Raw genomic sequence first — 20074 nt, 5'->3', positions numbered from 1 at the left:
AGTTTCTTACTCTACTGTACACAGACGCTGAACCCGCCCCCGCCGTCCGAACGCCGCTTCTGATTGGACGTCGGACGTGATTGACAGTCGGAGGCGACTAATGGGAAGGCGCGGCTTCTATCCTCATGTTGTCAGAACCGTGTATCGTCCTCAGAAAAATGTTACCGAGCTGCACACGTGTGTGTGGCTCGGTTCTGGCGTCCGACGAATCGACGCGGCGGCTTCGAGATGGAGACACTTTAAGTGACTGTTGTTGGGTTGTGTGTCTCCCCCTTGGAACGGGGGACGTCGTTGGCGATGACGCGGTTGCGCGACGTGATGGTGGAAGGACACGACGAATGGTGTCGCTCATGGCTACATAAATCCATCATAATCATTGGCTTTTATAAAACATAAGGAGGAAATCATTAAAAAAGAAAGTGTGGATTTTACAGATAACGTTAGTGGTTAAAAGCAACCATCATGATATATATAATTGTATTATTTACTAACATATTTGAATATTACTAACAAAATCCCTCATTTCCTGTAGAGTGGAAACATAAACCTCCAAAGCAGAGCCTGGTCCCCATTAAAATAGATAATAATAATAATAATTTCATATCATAGGACAATACATGAATGTATACAAAGCACAAGGGTCCAATAAATTAATATAACTAGTGAGTTTAATTGGGTCACAATGGAAAACCCTTTCTTCAAATGTTAACGTCACATGCTGTTCAAAAGACAATCACACAAATTGCCTACAAATCACAAACACACATACAAATCAAACAAGAAATAAATCACCAACAAAACAGGAGAAGGATAAAAATCTAAAAAAAATATTAAAGCAACAAGCAGAATTTGATAAAGCCTGACATAAATATTACAACGATAGAATACACTAAAATATCACAGCCAAAGCATCCACTGGCAAAGTCTAAAGTATAAAAAAAGATATTAAGTGTAGGTGTCAGATTAATATATCTAAGAGTGGGTTAAAATAAACGTACTTAACGATATTATAGTTATAAACATAATCATAGTGAGTTTAATTGTTTTTAACTACCTCACTATGTGCCATTGTTAAATATATATTATGTTAAGTATAATTGTTTTTTGTTATTAATTTGTAATGTGTACTGTATGTTTAATCTACCATGTATGTATTATTAATCTTTTATTAATTCATTTCTGTGAACTTTCTACTGGGGCAATTCAAATCTCCCCAATGAGGGGAAAAAAAAAAAATTAATATAAATCAATTTAATTTAAATATAAGAGATGGTAGTTTGTTCCTCTCTAAACAAATATTGATGAACAGGCAGTTGGAGTCGAAGAAAAAGTTCTTTAATTAAATTGTGGTTCTATAAACAAAACCTCAATCCTGTATTATTTGCTAGTAACATAGCTCGGGGGCTAAACCCTAACCCTTCTTTTTTGAGTACCCTCTATGTATGTCCACCTGGGGAGGGGGGGGGGCTGAGAAGAATGAGGAGGAGATGGAGAGATAACATCTCAATTGTGTGGGGACGTCAATTTAAACCAGAACAGAAAGGTCATGGGCAATTCTGTGGATTTAAAACCCAACACCAGACTCCATAAACTGTTTCTGAAATAAAAACAGTAACATGTGAAGAGTTGATGCTAAATTTAGTAAAAAATAAACAGATTTTCTGATCATAAAAGGGCAGCACATCTGTTAGTGTTGTCAACAGTTTCAGTCAATCAGCTCGACACAGGAAGTGTGGAGGTGATGATGGGATTATACGACCGGACTATGACTCACATTATTCACCTACAGAGCTATATTAACTAGATTTACTGTCGGGCTTGTAGTCGCTGGTAAACGATGGGGTTACAATTATGTTGAGTTTGATATCTGATGTATGTTTTCACAGGTCAATTCCTCTCGATTTATACTCAAGATGGCTGATTTGATTAGTCGGTAAACGGTGACATGAGCTTGTAATGTCGGGGTTGTTGTTCTGCTCCAAACATGTCGGTCGCAAAATACACAGCATCATAGAATGATTTTACTTCCACTGACATTTTATTTGGATACAAAACGATGCCATAAATCAAGTATTTTTAATATATAATAAGTAATCTGATTTTTTTGTTTGTTGTGTTTGTTATTAACATTTAAATGAAGTATAATGTTTACAAGGAGATACAGAACGTAACTATTACTGTGTATCTACTAAATAAAACATAATGATTATAATATAGTAACATTTAAATACTTTATCATCTAAATGCAAACACCATATAAATGACTTACTTATTTACTTGCCATCCCGTAGGTCAGAGGTCAGCGGCCTACTTGTAGGCGGCATTATTGTGTAGCTGCGTATCATTACCAGTAGATGGCAGCAAATAAACAAGGCAAACTCTCGCTGAAGGTAAAGAAGAAGTGAATTAAATTGACTTAAATTAATTTTGTTAAACACTTTCAATGTTTTTTGTTTTTTTTTAGATTGAACGACAAACAATTTACATTTTAAACAAAAAGAAAGGAAAACAACTCAAATAATCAAATCTTTAAAACAAAATACCAAAACGTTAACATTTGATTGTGGAAAAATAAAGTAAATTAAACAATAAAAAAAATAAAAAACAGAACCAGAAGAAAAACGCAAAAAATATCACAAAGCATTAAATGGCAAAATCAAAGTAAAAAAAACAACATTTTAAAGTCAGTTGATCCATTGGACAATAAAATATGTTGATAATGTGAATATCTTGTTTTTATATGCCAAAAAATATTCAAAAAATACAATTCAGAGTACAAACTGGGATATTTGATAAAACTCTATCGACTTTGATGATTTTCAAGAAAAGCATTTTTGTTTGCAGTGATTTATCTGTAAATAGCAGCCAGACATTTAAAAGCAGGTGATGAATAAACAAGCGAAGATGGAGGACGTGGATCGGCAGGAAAGGTGTGTTTTGAGTGGAGACACAGAGGCCCACTTTGTCCCCTTCTCTTGCTCCCCCTTTTTTTTTTCTTCCCTCCACCCACCAGTGCAGACCTCGACCCCCTCGACACTCTCCTGGACACCAGCACTCGCAGAGATGCTGTCCCTGCTCTGCCACTGCGTCCTGATCCTCCTCGCTCAGCAGGTGAGACCAACCTTCTTATAGAGGAACTCCTTTCATTTCTTTCTACACATTCATCCTTAAAAACACTTTAAATGTAACTAATTATAGATTTAAATTCATTTTTAAGCTAAGGTTGAACCTAGAACTTGCAGACAAGGTAGTATCGATGTCTTTTTTTGAATTAATTACTGACAAAAACATAAAGAACATACTTGTTTTTTGGAATTCCTACATTATCAAATGGTAACTTATGATGTAGTGGGATATGTTGACAAGAGGAAAAACATAACTGGTCAAATTAACATTTAAGAATACTTTTAAAAACATAGACATTATAGATTGCGTTTCTCAATTTGAAGTTAAAGTGTAAGTAAGTAAGTAAGTCATTTTTATTTGTTTAGCGCTTTTCCAGACCAGGGTCACAAAGCGCTTAAACAATCAAAACAATATTCAATAAAGTATATACTTTAAAGGTCAAGATAAAACTGAAAGTGTGGTCTTTACATTTAAGTATACTTTTGAGTCTGGGGGGTCCGGGGGGGGGGCAGTTATAGTGTGTGTTTAAAGAGCAGAGGATGTGCGTTCTCACCATGAAATGAGCTCATTCAGTAAACTTCACAGGCAGGCTTCAGATTGTTGGCATAACTGTCCTGTGTACGCACCGAGGCCTGAGTAACTTGTCACATGATAGAAACATATACTGACTTCACAGAAGCTATAAATGACCAACCGTGTAATATTGTTCGTTCGGGTTGAATCAGATCATGTTGGTTGGAGTTTTGCCAAAAATAAACTAATACCAGTAGAATAAGTTCATAATTTAAAATAACCAAGTGGCAAAATACTCCATTAATACTGCTAGGTGTAAGCAATAAACAAATAAATGAACAAATAATAAAGGCTTTACAAATAACGAGGGAACTCTTCATATATGAAGTTGTTTAGCTAGCCGACCAAATGCTAACCTGATGCTAATGCTAATGAGTCTCTGGCTATTCTTAATCAGTATTTTTCAATGCTAAATGTAGTTATTTTTAAGCAAAAGTTGTTTAATTATTTTTATCTCAATGACATGTTTTTTTTATTTGAACAAGTCTGGTAAATTATTTTACCACATATAATTCCCTGTGAACCTGTTACGCTAAACTTAAAAAATACTTACAAACCTCGCCATACGTTACCTTGGAATTCAAATACCTGATAAAACTATGGGTATTTATGAGCAAGAATCTTGCGACATAATACGTATCACGATACAGGGGCATAGATATATTGCGATACTGTAGTAACAAGTATATATTTGTAGTATTGTACTAGAGCACTTGACTCTGGTGTTGCAGTATTTACAGACCCCATGACTCTTGACAAAGTTGTAACTGCTTTCACTCGTTTTTGAAACAAAAATATGTCCAAACATCAGCTTTAAAAGCTGCTGGACTCCACTGTATCCTCTCGTTCTCAGTCATCGCTAGGATCTCACAGGATTTCATCGTTCCAATAGCTACGAAGAACATAAGGACGGCTGCCATCTTGGGGCCAGAAGTATAATTTAATTATTAAAATGAACAAATGCAGTGAAAATCCCCCCAAAAAAATCAAATTATTTTATTTAAAAACACTCTTTACTGAAATACAAACCATAAAAAACAATTATAAAAAATACAATACCATTTGAAAGCCCCCAAAAAACAATAGTTGTTGAATATCAATTGGGTTTTATGAAATTAAATATATCGGTGTATCAATATTTTCTTAGATAAGACTAGCTTAAAAATCTGACCAAATATCACCTTTTGTTTATTATCTTTAAAATAGTCAATCCATGGCATAAAATATATGTTTCCCATCTTCCCTCTCAGGGCCTCAGCGACGCTCAAAACAACGCCCGTCTTCCCGCCCGTCGAGACGGACGAACGCCCGCCGACCGACGCCAGTTCTGCACGTGGCCGTGCAAATGTCCGAAGGAGAGACCCCAGTGCGCCCCGGGGGTCAGCGCCGTGCTGGACGGCTGCGGCTGCTGCAAGAGTTGCGCCCGACAGGTCGGGAAACCGTGCAACGAGCGCGACATCTGCGACCCGCACAAGGGCATGTACTGCGACTTCTCTGCCGACAAGCCTAGATTCGAGGTCGGGGTTTGCGCATGTGAGTAACCGTCAGCATTCATTTGTCCATGTTGGCATCTATGAAGATGGCTTAGGAGTAGATGTGTGGATGCGGCAAAACAAATACAAAACATTATGAGGATAGATCTCCTGTACTTGTGAAGCATAGCTAGTCTTGTACTGTGTCTCAAATCGCACACTTCTCTTAGTATACTAGAAGTTAGTATGCATCATGATAGTGTACATACTAACTAGTACGCAAATTCTCAATAGATAGTATGTCTCAAATCAAACACTGCTGCTACACACTAACAGGAAATGACGCGACAGCTTCTTCTTCTACTACTATTTAACAATGGTTTCAACCAGCTGTAGGAACACTATCGCCACCTGCTGGCAGCACGTTTCGCAAGTTTGGAAAAATAAAGAAAGAATGAATATGAGAATTGAAATATTCACGAGATATTTAAACCGGTATCAGCACCGAAGACGTCTCATCCTTCTACTGCTACGGAAAATACACCTGTAAGTATATGAATATATATATAAATATATATATATATGACGTAACTTCCGTTTACAACGTCACTAAGATGGCAGCTGTATAGGGTAGATAGTGTCCATCGAACCATACTCAGTTTTGTGGGCGTTTTAGTACGCCAATTTAGTGTGTATGGCGCACTAAATTTCGCATACTAAGAATTGAGTCGACTTAGGAACTAAAAATACTAACTTTGAGTACGCTAGTATGCGATTTGAGATCTCCGACCCGCTGCTGACTGATTTGGCAGCGTTGGCCATTAGACCTCATGAAGAATGCAGCAGCTAGTTAGGTCTTTAACCGCCTAAATGGCTCCCGTCATCGACTTCCTGTATGAATTCAAGACCCTGGTACTTGCAAGTCCATCTGGTAAGTGGTAAGACCGAGAGAAATTCAAAGACAAAAGAGGCTCAACATTGGCTTTGAGATGTGTTTGCTTCTTGTTGTTCCTGGTTTGAACCCTTTGGATAAATAGTTTGTAAATTAAAAAAGATCTTAACATTTATAGATTTATATATGTATCTAGATTCGATTGATGGACCATTATTTGTGAGGATACATTAAAGTAGTAAAACCCAAGATTAAACATGCTTTTTCTACCAGGGTTCCTACCGCTTAAGTCAAGTACGTTTTCAGACTCTCTTAAATACCATTTCAAGCTAGTAGAACTGCATTTCCAGATGAGAATGTAGTGTGAATGCTGGATCTGATAAATCTGTAAACTGAAATGCAAAGTATTTTATTAGTATTTAAAGTAAAAACGAGTGTAAAAAGTTGAAATGATGGCAAAAAGGCTGATGTAAAATCTGTAGGAAGCTTTTGATTGTTCAAGGGCTTTGTGGCCCTGGTCTAAAAAGGCAAAGTTACAAATAACTATATAACTATTATTAAAAACATTAAAATAAACTGAAAAAGGTTGCGAAGAAGAAAAAAAAAAGAAAAGGAAGAAGAAGACAAAGAAGAAGAAAAACGTTTTAGAATTTGTAGTAGAAGTAGTTGTAGTAGGAGTAGAAGAAGTAGTAGTAGAAGTAGTGGTAGAAGTAGTAATAAAACAAGTAGTAGAATTAGTAGTACGAGTATAAGTAGTATAGGTAGTAGTAGTACAAGTAGTAGAATTAGTAGTAGAAGTATAAGCAGTATAAGTAGTAGAGGAACAAGTAGTAGAAGTAGTAGTAGAAGTAGAAGTAGTAGAAGAATTAGTAGTGGAAGTAGCAGTTGAATTAGAAGTAGTAGTAGTAGATGTAGTAGTGGAATTAGTAGTAGAAGTAGTAGTAGAATTAGTAGTAGTAGTAGAAGTAGAGAAAGTAGTAGTATTAGTAAATATTAGTTAAAATTTGTAGAAGGAGATGTGGTACAACATTTTGGTCAGAAGAGCCTTCAGCATTCACACAACCAAATTCAAGACCAACCCAACCAATGACCAAAATGGAAGAAAAAAAAACACAATGTAAATCACATATGTTTAGTAAAATTGAACCAATTGTTTATTTAACATGAAATAAACATTCGTTTTTACTCCACTTTTCTTTAAATCCAATTGTGCTGATTTTAAAACTCCCCTGCACAAAGTACACTTTGACCAAACTTGTTGCTAGGAACCGCTTTCAGCCACTAACAAAAATTGTTGGTTGTGCGACAAATTGTCACTACATTTCCACTTCCTACATGTTGCACAGAGGAAACACAACTTCCCAGAGTTGACACATGAACCACGTTAAAGTAGAACCACAGGGTCCGTTTCCTGTTTAACTATAAAGTTCTCTGAATACTTACGCCATTATGGAAATGAATGCAACCACCCTTTCCAACCTACTTGGGTAAAGCGGTTTGTTTATGAAAGCATCAAGAGTTTTACTGCACGAGTCATGCAAATGTTACGTAGTGTGGCTTTAATAAACACGTTGACCGATGTTTAAAAATGAATGTTAAATGAATAGAAGACCAACATGAAACCATCAAAACACCAGCATAGCTAAAACGTTCTGGTCTCGTGCCGTAGACCTGATGGCGGTGGGGTGTGACCTGAACGGGAACCACTACGAGAACGGAGAGGCTTTCCAGACCAGTCCGCTCTACAAGTGCACCTGCATCGGCGGCGCCATCGGCTGCACCCCGGCTTTCATCCAGAAGCCCGCCGGTCTGTCGGCCCCGTCCCCGGCGGGGCTCCTGGGCAGCAGGCCGACCCAGAAGAAGCACCAGCAGGACACCACCTACATGACAGGTGAGGGGTACAGACTACGAACAGAACAGCATCTATAAGTGAGTTAAGGCGGTTTCGGTCTTACTGAGAAACGCTAACAAGTTTAGCTACATGGTCATGAGGTCCTCCGCATCTTAAAGTTTCGGAGATGACTGAGGACGAGAGGATACAGTCGACTCAGGCTCTTAAAGCTGATATTTGGACATATTTTGGTTTGAAAACAAATGAAAGCAGTTACGACTTCGACGAGAGTCATGTGGTCTGTAAATTCTGTAACACCAGATTCAAGTACTCGACAATACTACTGGTGACTGAGGACGAGAGGATACAGTGGACTCGAGCGGCTCTTAAAGCTGATGTTTGGACATATTTTGGTTTGAAAACAAATGAAAGCAGTTACGACTTCGTCAAGAGTCATGTGGTCTGTAAATTCTGTAACACCAGATTCAAGTACTCGACAATACTACTGGTGACTGAGGACGAGAGGATACAGTGGACTCGAGCGGCTCTTAAAGCTGATGTTTGGACATATTTTGGTTTGAAAACAAATGAAAGCAGTTACGACTTCGTCGAGAGTCATGTGGCCTGTAAATTCTGTAACACCAGATTCAAGTACTCGACAATACTACTGGTGACTGAGGACGAGAGGATACAGTGGACTCGAGCGGCTCTTAAGGCTGATGTTTTGACATATTTTGGTTTGAAAACAAATGAAAGCAGTTACGAATTCGTCAAGAGTCATGTGGTCTGTAAATTCTGCAACACCAGAGTCAAGTACTCGACAATACTACTGGTGACTGAGGACGAGAGGATACAGTGGACTCGAGCGGCTCTTAAAGCTGATGTTTGGACATATTTTGGTTTGAAAACAAATGAAAGCAGTTACAACTTCGCCGAGAGTCATGTGGTCTGTAAATTCTGCAACACCAGAGTCAAGTACTCGACAATACTACTGGTGACTGAGGACGAGAGGATACAGTGGACTCCAGCATCTTTTAAAGCTGATGTTTGGACATATTTTGGTTTGAAAACAAATGAAAGCAGTTACAACTTTGTCAAGAGTCATGTGGTCTGTAAATACTACAACACCAGAGTCAAGTACTCGACAATACTACTGATGACTGAGGACGAGAGGATACAGTGGACTCGAGCGGCTCTTAAAGCTGATGTTTGGACATATTTTGGTTTGAAAACAAATGAAAGCAGTTACGAGTTCGTCGAGAGTCATGTGGTCTGTACATTCGACAACACCAGAGTCAAGTACTCGACAATACTACTGGTGACTGAGGACGAGAGGATACAGTGGACTCGAGCGGCTCTTAAAGCTGATGTTTGGACATATTTTGGTTTGAAAACAAATGAAAGCAGTTACGAGTTCGTCGAGAGTCATGTGGTCTGTACATTCGACAACACCAGAGTCAAGTACTCGACAATACTACTGGTGACTGAGGACGAGAGGATACAGTGGACTCCAGCATCTTTTAAAGCTGATGTTTGGATATATTTTGGTTGGAAAACAAATGAAATCAGTTACAACTTCGCCGAGATCCATGCGCTCTGTACATTCTGCAACACCAGAGTCAAGTACTCGACAATACTACTGGTGACTGAGGACGAGAGGATACAGTGGACTCCAGCATCTTTTAAAGTTGACGTTTGGACATATTTTGGTTTCAAAACAAATGAAAGCAGTTACGACTTCGTCAAGAGTCATGTGGTCTGTGCATTCTATAACACCAGAGACAAGTACTCGAAAATACTACACATATATCCTTGTTCAAAGGATATATTATTATCGTTTCATAGCCTCTGTACCACGATACGTATCGTATCGCCAGAGACTTGCCGCCACACGCCACTAATGTTGACACGGTGCTCTGTAACTGTAACACTGAAAGCTTACAGGGATCCTCCCTTAGCCTGGAAGAAGAACTGCCTGGTCCAGACCACGCCCTGGAGCCCCTGCTCCAAGACCTGCGGACTCGGGATCTCGGTGCGCGTCAACAACGACAACAGCAAGTGCGAGATGCGGAAGGACAGACGCCTGTGTCTGCTGCGGCCGTGTTCCAAGAGCGTCATCAGGAGCATCAAGGCGAGCGTCCATCATCGAAAAGGACCGGATCGACTGAATCTCACGTCTCTTCTCTCGCCCCCGCAGATGCCGAGGGGGAAAACCTGCCGGCCCAAGTTCCAGGCGAAGAAAGCGGAGAAGCTGACGCTCTCCGGATGCACCAGCACCAAGAAGTTCAAGCCCACCTACTGCGGCGTCTGCACCGACAAACGCTGCTGCGTCCCCAGCAAGTCCCGCATGATCAAGGTGGACTTCAAGTGCAAGGCGGGGAGCAACACCCAGTGGAAGATGCAGTGGGTGACGTCGTGCGTGTGTCAGAGGAAGTGCAGCGACCCCGGCGACATGTTCTCCGAGCTGCAGCTGCTCTAACTGACCCGCAGACCCCTCCAGGGGGGCCCGCAGATGCCCCTGAACCTCCACCCGAAGCAGGGTAACGTTGCCAAGAAACCTCAGATACTTAAGAGCAGACGATAACTTATTAAAGTTGATCTGAAATAGAAGTTCTTTTTTACCTTTTTAAAATAATTAACACATTATATTAAACAAAACATGACAATATTATTATATTCTTACATTAAAAACGTTGTTTTTTTATTTCAAGTATTTTGTGAAACCTTAGAGCTTGTGATTCCTAAGTTATTGCTGAATGTTAAAGTAAAGTATTGAATCGTGATTAAAAGCTCTTGCTGTCCACATAAAAATGACTTCTCGTGCCAAATTTGTCCATGGATTTTAATTTATTTAATCTTCTATAAAAGGTGAGCAAACTTACTCTTCATACAGTTATTTTTTTCAAATTTTCGAAGTCTATATCTCAATAGAAATACACAGTGGAAGTATTTCAGTAGCACCAGAATATTAAATGTTGAATTTAACATTTCAAATGAATTTATTTTAGATGTTTCTTTTTTTTAATTTACTTTGAAGTATATACATTTTTTGAATTAAATAATAATCAAAATAAAAATTCTATATTGTATTAAAAATCGTTTTAAATTAAGGATCTTTTTTTATATACACATAGATTTTGAAATTCTAATTTCAATAATTAAAATTATTATTTTTTTAAACTCATAGCAGTTTTAAATCAATAGAAACATATATAATATATATAATAGTGTCAACATTTTTAATAATTAATTAAAAAGACTACAATTTGAAAATTACTGAATAATTGTAAACAGAATATCAAACTCTATCTGCAAAAAAACATTTCATTCAATTTACATTTTTTCAAATTAAACTATTTATTAACCCAACGTATTTATATAGACTTTTTTGTTGTTGTTGAAAATCTATATTTCAATGTATAAATGATTGAATTCAATTATTAATAAATACAAATACTAATAATTAAATGCTTAAAACATCTACAAGTTTCCACATTTCAAATGTTAAATTACACCATTCAATGTTCTATATTCTGGCTCTGATCTACTTCCATACAACCTAACTCAAGACAAAAGAAAGATTACGTCACGTCACATATACAAAATATAAATAAACAAGAGTCCTTCTATGTGAGCTCGTTGTTATATATTTACATGCATTTTTTTTTAGAAGTGTTGCCTTCAGGCGGCGATTCTTAGTCTGGTGGCGTCCGGCGCCGGCGACTCTTTAGTGGCGTCCAGACGCTGGTACTCGTCGATCAGGGAGCTCAGAGACTCCAGGGCCTCGGAGAAGCAGCTCAGCTCCATCCCCTCCACGTGCAGGTAGTGATGCAAGTGCGCCTGCGAGGTCGGAATGTGGTTTCATTAAACTGCCGGGACGCAAAATTGACAAACGTGCCTCATAATATTCGACTTTACTCTTGTTTTCTGCATTATTAAACTTTGGTTTGAACACAATTTTTGCACAGAAAAGTCTGTAGCTACGCTTTAAAAAAAACTGACTGAGTAACTGGCTTCATTCCAATGTACATATTTGCACGTTCAGACCCAAAGAATCTTTCAGGGAGAACATGGAAATGGGGTCGCTGAGTCAACAGCGCGTGTGTGATGTTGGCAATATGGAAAAAGTACCTTCTTCCTGTAGAGCCTGGTGAAGCGCTCTCTCAGCTCCATGAATGTGGGCTTCACACACGTGTTGTTGGCCAGAGCCAGCAGGGAGTGGGAGTGACCCACCGGGGCCACCGAGCACAGGCCCGTCTTCCAGCCCTCCTGGTTCCAGGAGACGAACGGCAGCGAAGGCCTCAGTCTGGAGAGGGAAACACCGGGGAGTCAGGAGGACTTCCAGGGGCCGGTTGTTTCACGGGTGATCGGATCTGATTTTGGGTCATCAGATTAGGATTTAATCCTGAAAATGTGTTGTTCGGAAGAGAAAGAAGGATTCTGAAATCCTATTGTAATGCAATTCTTGTTTTAATCTGGATCAAACCTTTTGTGTTATAGGTTTTGGAAATGTAAAAAAAAAAACAGGATTATTGTTATGATCCTAACAGGAGGATTTCAACATGGATTCCAGGAAGGAAATGTATCAAAACTTTTAAATTGGTCGCAAATAACTATATTGTTTTCTGTATATAGTTTAGTTTATATTGCGCAATTGATTTTTTTTCCAAGTCCAAGTAAGGAAGTAGATATATGCTCCGATGATACAGAGGCTAACGATTTGAACAAGTATATATTTGTAGTATTGTCGAGTACTTGACTCTGGTGTTCCAGTATTTACAGACCACATGACTCTTGACGAAGTTGTAACTGCTTTCATTTGTTTTCAAACCAAAATATGTCCAAACTTTAGCTTTAAGAACTGCTGGAGTGGACTGTATCCTCTCATCCTCAGCCATAGGCTACCAATTTTGCTTTCAGTACAACACTAAAAACTAATGATTTTGTCCCCATGAAATAAACACCAGAGTTAAAAAAGAAGTACATTGAACTGGATAAACAGTTTATACTCGTCAATTTTAACATTTCTTTCTAGTTTAAATTTAAACTAGTGCAGACGAATTCCAGTGTAGATGTTTATATTTCACATACAGGGTTATAAACTAGTGAGGCCGACATGCATCTGAGCAGTAAATAAGGACGTACATCACCTACAAACGTGTCAGGAAGTCAAACTTTTTAACACTCTTTTAATTATTGATACATATGAACTTTGATGTAGAAAAGTTCGTTTTTTGTGCGTATGACTTTTTAGTAGATGAGGGCCCTGGTTCTTGTGTCGCTGCTTCTTTATTTTTTAATATATAGTGATGAAGGTTAGAAGTATTGAATATGTCATTACTATAATGAAAGGCTAAATTAGTAGCATATAACATATATATATATATATAACATCAACGTCAAGTTTACGTACACATGGATTATTTGGCTATTTTAAAATGTTGCTAAATTCCCTTCCTGAATTCTATCTTGTAATCTATCCCAGTCTTGTTATCAGGATAATCCTGTTTTGTTATTTTGGATCAAAGTTATCCAGATTGTACTGAAATGTTTTGAACAGCAGCATCTAAAGACTTGATCCAGATTGAAACTAGGATTGGATTACATTTCTTTCTTTTTTCAACAACACATTTTCAAGACCTAATCCAATCCGATCACCAGAATCCGATCGGATCACCTTCAAAACAACATCTGCATTCGTTACGAATCGAATCAATCTTGTCACTTCGACTGTTGCAGTGCAGTATGAGAGTCTCTGACCTCTCGATGTTCCTGCAGAGATCCGACACGTGCACGTTCCCCCTCAACATCAGAGCGCACGCCAGGTAGAGGCAGCGCCGCGGGTCGGCTCGTATCAACTGATGGTCTTTGCTGAAGGCATCGCTGAACATCTGGTCCAAGCTGGAGAGAAGAAACACACACTGAAGGCGTCGTTTATACCGCCACACACACTCCGCGTTCAGTCCGGTCGGGGGGCACGGAGGCCATGTTTTTCCAGACTTGTATTTGCTCAGGGAGGGTTCTGCTGAGCCGGGGAAGATATTTTAACCTGCGCTCGGTCTGAGGCGTTGTGCGCTCACGTCCATCGACATCATCATGGGTGTTAGCCGGAGAAACCACCGAGCCGCCACACAAGGACACTTTCATAGCTGCAGCGCAGGGGGAGGGGCTGCTTTCCTGTCACACACCAACTTACTGAACCTCAACGACTGCTTGGATTTAATTTGAGTCCTTCGTAATACAGAAGTATATTAGCAATATTAGAATATTGAATGATTATATTTAACATTTAAACTGTTAAACTTCCCATTTTTTAAATTAGTTGGTACTTATAAATAATTTAAAAGAACATATACTTTGATATTCTAATTCTACTAATTCAAAAATATATTGTCTTTAATTCGCAGTTTTTTAAATTCAATATAAAAGGCGAGTAATATTAGTTAAGTGACACCAGACAAGACCAAAAGAGCACCGAGCTATTTAATCATGCACTTAACAGTGACCATGTGATCACCTTTGCGTCGCATGATTGGCTGAAAGTTAGATCAAGTAGCTCAGTGTTCGTTTGGTATGTTTTCTGGTGACACTATTACAGTCACAGATGTTTTATACATTTTAAAAGGTCTACAAATTCAAAAATACTGAATTTAGAAAATGAATTTATTTAATTATTGGAAAAAAGAAAATCAAATTCACTCTGAAAATATGATTTAAAAATTAAATGAGAAAAAACTAAACCAAAATCAACCTTTCAATAAACAAAACTGTTTAGTTCCATTATTCAATAAAAACAAATCTTTCACTATATAAATGATTGAATACAGAAATATTAATCATATTTTATATATATATATATATAATATTTTTGTAAAGGTTAAAGGGCAACTCATTTGAAAACCAAACTTTCCTCACTCACTCATGTTTCAAATGTTGAAGTCTTCCTCTCTAAGATGCAGTAACTTCCTCATCATGACCATGTTTTGAACTTATTACTTTATAAAGTTTTCCCCCTTCTGAAATCTTGGCGAACGAGAGGTTACGAGAGAAGAAGAGTCCATTATGACCTAATAATGGCTTCACTCCTCCTCCGGCCAGCTGTAATCACACCCCACTTTCTTTATACAACGAGTCCCTTGGAGGTGGAGACTTCCAGGATTGATGAAGCGCGGTGACAAAACCTTCATGTTTGACCAATCACAGCAGAGTGGGTGTGGTTATGGTAAACAAGACTACATCTCCAGAGAAACAAAGCATTTTCAGTGGGCGGGGCTTAAGATCATTTTCTAATGTAAATACTTCAAAGAAAAGAGAGTTTTGTACAAACAGACACTGATGATACAATAGAGATTCAAGATCCATTTAAGACTCACTTAAATCAACACATTAGTATGTAATGGCATTGAGATCCATATTTTAATTTATTTCTTTAAGAGTAGATGGAAAGTAAACTCTTGTTATTTAACTTGTGACTTTAAGTTCCATTTTTTATTTTGAATGACAAACAACTGATGTCATCAAGGTACTTACAAATAATAAAAAATGAGTGCAAACCTTCTGGTGAGGACGCCGACATCCGCCAGTGTGTACAGCGGAGTGAGACTCGACGTCAGGTAGTGCAGACGAGGGAAAGGGACCAGGTTCGTGGCGATTTCATTCAAGTCCATGTTGAGACTTCCTTCAAACCGAGCTGAGCTGCAACAGGAACAGGGAGCCTGAGGTTAGAACACATCAGGTGATTTGGAAAAAATAATTTAACACCACAGGCACTTTTTTATTTTAGTGACGCACTGTCAGAACGTTAATTATTTAGCTTTATTTAGTTTTGTGTTGTTGTGTGAAGTCATTTTTCTTGTGTTACAAAGGGAGTTTTTAGTTTTATTCAACAACTTGTTGTTGCGTGAAAGTGAAATGTTTTGTGTTTATTCGTTCACTTGTTGTGTTAAGTTGTGTTTGCAGTGTTTCATGTTTTATTGCTGTTTAGATTTATAGTACTTTATTAATCCCCTGGGAAATTGACTAACTTTGCATTTAATTATACAGTGTTTTTCTTGGTAATTTCTAAACATTTGTTCAACTATTTTACTTTAAAATTTCTAATAACTCATCAAATATAATTTATTGATTAACCTATAACACACCTGGGTAAAGTGGGGCCGGGGGCCACTATGTGTCCCTCATAAGTTCAAAGATCCTGTAGAATTTAACAATTATATTACTATGTTAGATTTCTCAAAAGGTGTTTCTGTATCAGATTTTTTAAAAAGCATTGTTCTATTAAATACAATAAAAAAAATTAAAAAAAGTAGCCCGATATTCTTTCTTCCCCCTCGATAGTCCCTCACAACAGCCACTATATAAAATGTGTCCCTTGAAGAAATGTAATTGGCCTCCTCTGGACGACGCCCCCTAGTGGTCATAATCAACATCTCTTCTAACGTGAAAATTTCTCATTCGGATGTGAAAGTTTCAAGTAAGGAGGAGAAACTTTCTCGTAAAAACCTTTTAAATTTATTTTCATGTCCCTTTAGGGTCTCCGTAGTTCCGTTTTTTACTGAAAGTATAGCCAACACAGTTAATAATCCCCCCAAAAATATTACTCTAAAACAAAATGAAAATCTTATTAAATTGTTTGAATCTTCAATAAATGATGTTGGTAAATTTGTACTCTTAAATCTACTCTTAAAAAGTAAAATAATAATTTAAAAAAAAAAGATTTAATTTAGGAAACTTACATTCAACTACTTCATTATTCGAACTGTCATCTTTAAACTGCAGGATAGTTTACCTGGTGATGCTGAGCAACAAGTTAGCGACTATGTTGTTCATGGCATCGAACGGTTTCTCTGCTCCTCCATGACTGGAGATGATGGTGCTGTTCTTCTTGATGGTCAAGCTGGACTTCACACCCGTCGACATGTGCTGGATCTTGTTGACGATCTCCACCAGCGACTGAGCACCACAAGGTCACAGTAGTTATCGAAAGTTAAACTGATGTCCAGACAAGAAGCTCACCTGGTTCTCCACGGGTAGAACACAGTCGGCGTGTTCCGTCAGCTCCTTCATGGCCAGAACGCTGTTGTACGGCGATGTGATGACATCGTCTTCCACTGAGGGATAGACGGAGGTGACGATGCGACACACTTCGGGGAACTCTTCCTCGAGCAAGCCCAGGACTCTGGTCCCCAGTCCGGAGCCGGTTCCTGGGAAGAACCAGTTAAAAAGGACTGAAATATTTCTATCAAGGTAGATAAGCGCCATCAGAATATTTGAATTTGACGATTTAAAATGAATTTTCATCATTTTAATCTTGTAGTTTTTTAGAATTCAAGCATGTTTTTAATTATTTAATTCAATAATGTGTTTATTGAAATGTTAATTTATTATATAATTTTATTTAAAAATAGGAATGAATTTAAAATTAATGCATTTCTTTTTACACATAGAGTTTGATATTTCACTAATACAAAATATATTTTTAAAATTCAAATGGTTTTAATTCATAGTCTTTTTTAATTAAATATAAAAACTTTGGTGTAATAGTAAAACCAGACCCCTACTACAAGAGTAGCGAGCTTCTCTCAGCCAATCGTTTGACGAGTAGACGATCACGTGACACATCAATTCATCAAAGCGGATTCCAAAACAAAGGTTTTGTTTGGTGACACTACTAAACCGAAATATTTTTAAATTACATTTAAAAAGGTGGTATTAAAGAATATTGAATATTTGAATGTATTAGAATATCAAACTATCTGTAAAAAATATTCTGAAAATATTCAAATTTTAAATTCAATTATATTAAAAAACTAAAAAAATACATCTATACAACCTTGAATTTGTGAAAAAATAATTCAACTATTCAAAACATAGTAAAATGTTTAATAAAACATTTCAATTAAAAAAAAAGGAAAGTTTCAACATTTTAAATGTTAAATTTAACAGTTTAATATTCTGATGTCACTGATTTACTTCCATGTATTTCAAGCTGAAAAGAGCCAGAGTGAATCACAGGATGTTATCGTAGAGTTGCTGGTCTCACCTCCTCCCATGGAGTGCAGGAGGAAGAAGCACTGCAGACAGTCGCACTGCTCTGCTGCTTTCCTCAGTGTATCCACTATCTTCTCCCTGTAGGTGGCGCCATAAGTCAAGTGTCCCACCGCCCTTCACAGAGAGAGAGAGAGATGCAGCTTAGAAAATGGCTTCTTCAACATAAACTACTGTACACATCAACGGTTCTGTGTCCACAATGGTGACCATAGAGGAGAGAAGAAATGAGCAATGAGCAGTTAATCCAGAGCCTTTTGGCTCAGCTCTCTCTCTCTCTTCTAGTCTGAGGAAGTTTCATCAATCTGTCTGTTGAGCTCACCATCCATCTCTCGTTCATTCGTGATAAAGAAGAAGATGTTGTAACTTCTCCAACCCATAGAGGACATTTCATTTCATAGAAGTATATAATCATTAGAATATTGCAAATATTACAAATGCATGCTTTTTATATATTATAAATATAAATGATTCAAGCCAAAACACCTATTCAGGGTGGCCCCCGGCGCTCACCCGAGGAAGCTGGGATAGGCCCCCCACGACCCATATAGGGGAATAACCGGCAAAAAATGAATAAAAAAATAATTAAAGGCCAAAAAAACAACCATTCAACACTCTGAAGGCACCAATATTCTTCCATAATCTCACCCTTTTTAAACTGAGGTCTATGGTCTCACCAGTTGTTTCCAGAGCCGGACACATCGGTGAGAAGCTGCGTACTGTCAAACACATCCCTCAGTGGTCCATTCAGGAGCTCATTGACCACTCCTTCCTCCATGTCCACCAGGACTGCCTGTAAATTTAAAAAAAACTTTACTTTAAGGGCAACTAAAGTGTTGATTTAAGTGTGTCTTAAATGGATCGTGGACCTCTATTGTATCATCAGTGTGTGTGAGTTTGTACAAAACTCTCTTTTCATTGAAATATTTACACTAGATCATTAACCCCAGAAGTCTCCACCTCTTAGGGACCCATTGTATAAACAAAGTGGGGCATGATGACTGAAGCCATTGGTAGGCCATAAAGGACTCAGCTCTTGTAACCTCTTGTTCGCCCAGATTTCAGACGGGGGAGAACTTTATAAAGTAAAAAGTTCAAAACATGTTCATGATGAGAGACTTACTGCATCTTGGAGAGGAAGACTTTAATATTTGAATCATGAGAGTGAGTCTGGAGAGTTGGGTTTTATCATTAGTTGACCTTTAACCTCGACTAACTTAACATTAAATCTGTCATTCAAGTTAGTTACCCTGGCCTTTAGATGCTGGATTCTCCCGCCAACCACACAGGATCGTCCACTTCTACTCCAGGAGTCGTTAAAAATAGAAAATTAAGAATTAATCCAGCGCCATGATAGTGATAAAATGTATTAAAGTACCTTGAATCCACATTGCGGAAGAAGCTACTGAGGGGTTCGTCGTACAATCCTTTCTGGGAAAGGAAAAGTATAAATGATTACAACGTTTAAATGAAGGTCAAATAGATATAAACAAGACACGAAACAGGGGACACTTTGATGAGACACAAAATATATACTTTCACTTATTCAAACTCACTTTATTGACGCTGGCATGTTCTCGTAAAGCAAGATCCCAGAACCTGCAGCCGACCTGGTTTCCACACTGACCCACTGATAACAAACAATCCAAAACGAGATGTTACATATATTGTGAGACCATCAGCAAGACATAGAATTGTATTTTAAGTCCATTGTTAACTATAAACATGACTGACATTTAAAACCCTGTTCTGTAGCAAACATAACGCTACGTGATAACAAATATTGATCTAATTCCCCGAAGCAAATCTCCAGAGCGATAAATAAAGTCTATTTATTGAGTTAACCAGTTGTGGTTTCTTACCCTGAACCACCACGGACTGACTCATGAGAAAACGCTTTAAAATATATAATAAGAAGAAACATCGAAAATATTGTTTTTCAAAAACAAGTGGGAAACTTTCTTCGTCGTCTATTTCCTATGAACGTCTCCGCGGTCTAAGTGCGCACTACTGCCACCCCATGGACACAGCATGCTCTACAATGATTTTTTCTTTTTGAAATTGTCGCTTATTTCTGTTTTTCTTAAGTTATATTCAATTGTTTTAAAATTCGTTTTCTGCTGTAGCCCCTTA

At 37.8% G+C, this 20074-nt stretch overlaps 2 protein-coding genes across 3 annotated transcripts; one reads left to right on the top strand and one right to left on the bottom strand.

Moving 5' to 3' along the window:
* Positions 1-3018: 3018 nt before the first annotated feature.
* ccn6 (cellular communication network factor 6) lies at positions 3019-10524 on the top strand. Of its 2 annotated transcripts, none has more exons than XM_087807776.1 (4): positions 3019-3111; positions 4950-5232; positions 7733-7954; positions 9853-10524. In XM_087807776.1, exons 1-4 carry the CDS (start codon positions 3064-3066, stop codon positions 10371-10373), a joined length of 1074 nt encoding a protein of 357 aa, XP_087663902.1. In that variant the 5' UTR covers positions 3019-3063; the 3' UTR covers positions 10374-10524. The 2 variants fall into 2 exon arrangements, with proteins under 2 accessions (XP_087663902.1, XP_087663901.1); XM_087807775.1 differs by having other exon boundaries at positions 9832-10524.
* Positions 10525-11433: 909 nt separating this feature from the next.
* On the bottom strand, positions 11434-19897 carry tube1 (tubulin, epsilon 1). The gene is made up of 12 exons (XM_087807774.1): positions 19804-19897; positions 19498-19571; positions 19320-19372; positions 19191-19242; positions 18619-18734; positions 17937-18058; positions 16910-17097; positions 16683-16846; positions 15449-15589; positions 13655-13795; positions 12026-12200; positions 11434-11734 (listed from the first exon to the last, which is right to left on the bottom strand). The coding sequence occupies exons 1-12, from the start codon at positions 19826-19828 to the stop codon at positions 11576-11578; spliced, it is 1410 nt and encodes a 469-aa protein (XP_087663900.1). The 5' UTR covers positions 19829-19897; the 3' UTR covers positions 11434-11575.
* Positions 19898-20074: the final 177 nt, after the last annotated feature.

The sequence above is a fragment of the Callionymus lyra genome, chromosome 14 (assembly GCF_982586985.1).
Source record: "Callionymus lyra chromosome 14, fCalLyr1.hap1.1, whole genome shotgun sequence".
NCBI lineage: Eukaryota > Metazoa > Chordata > Actinopteri > Syngnathiformes > Callionymidae > Callionymus > Callionymus lyra.
This window is presented reverse-complemented; position numbering and strand designations above follow the sequence as displayed.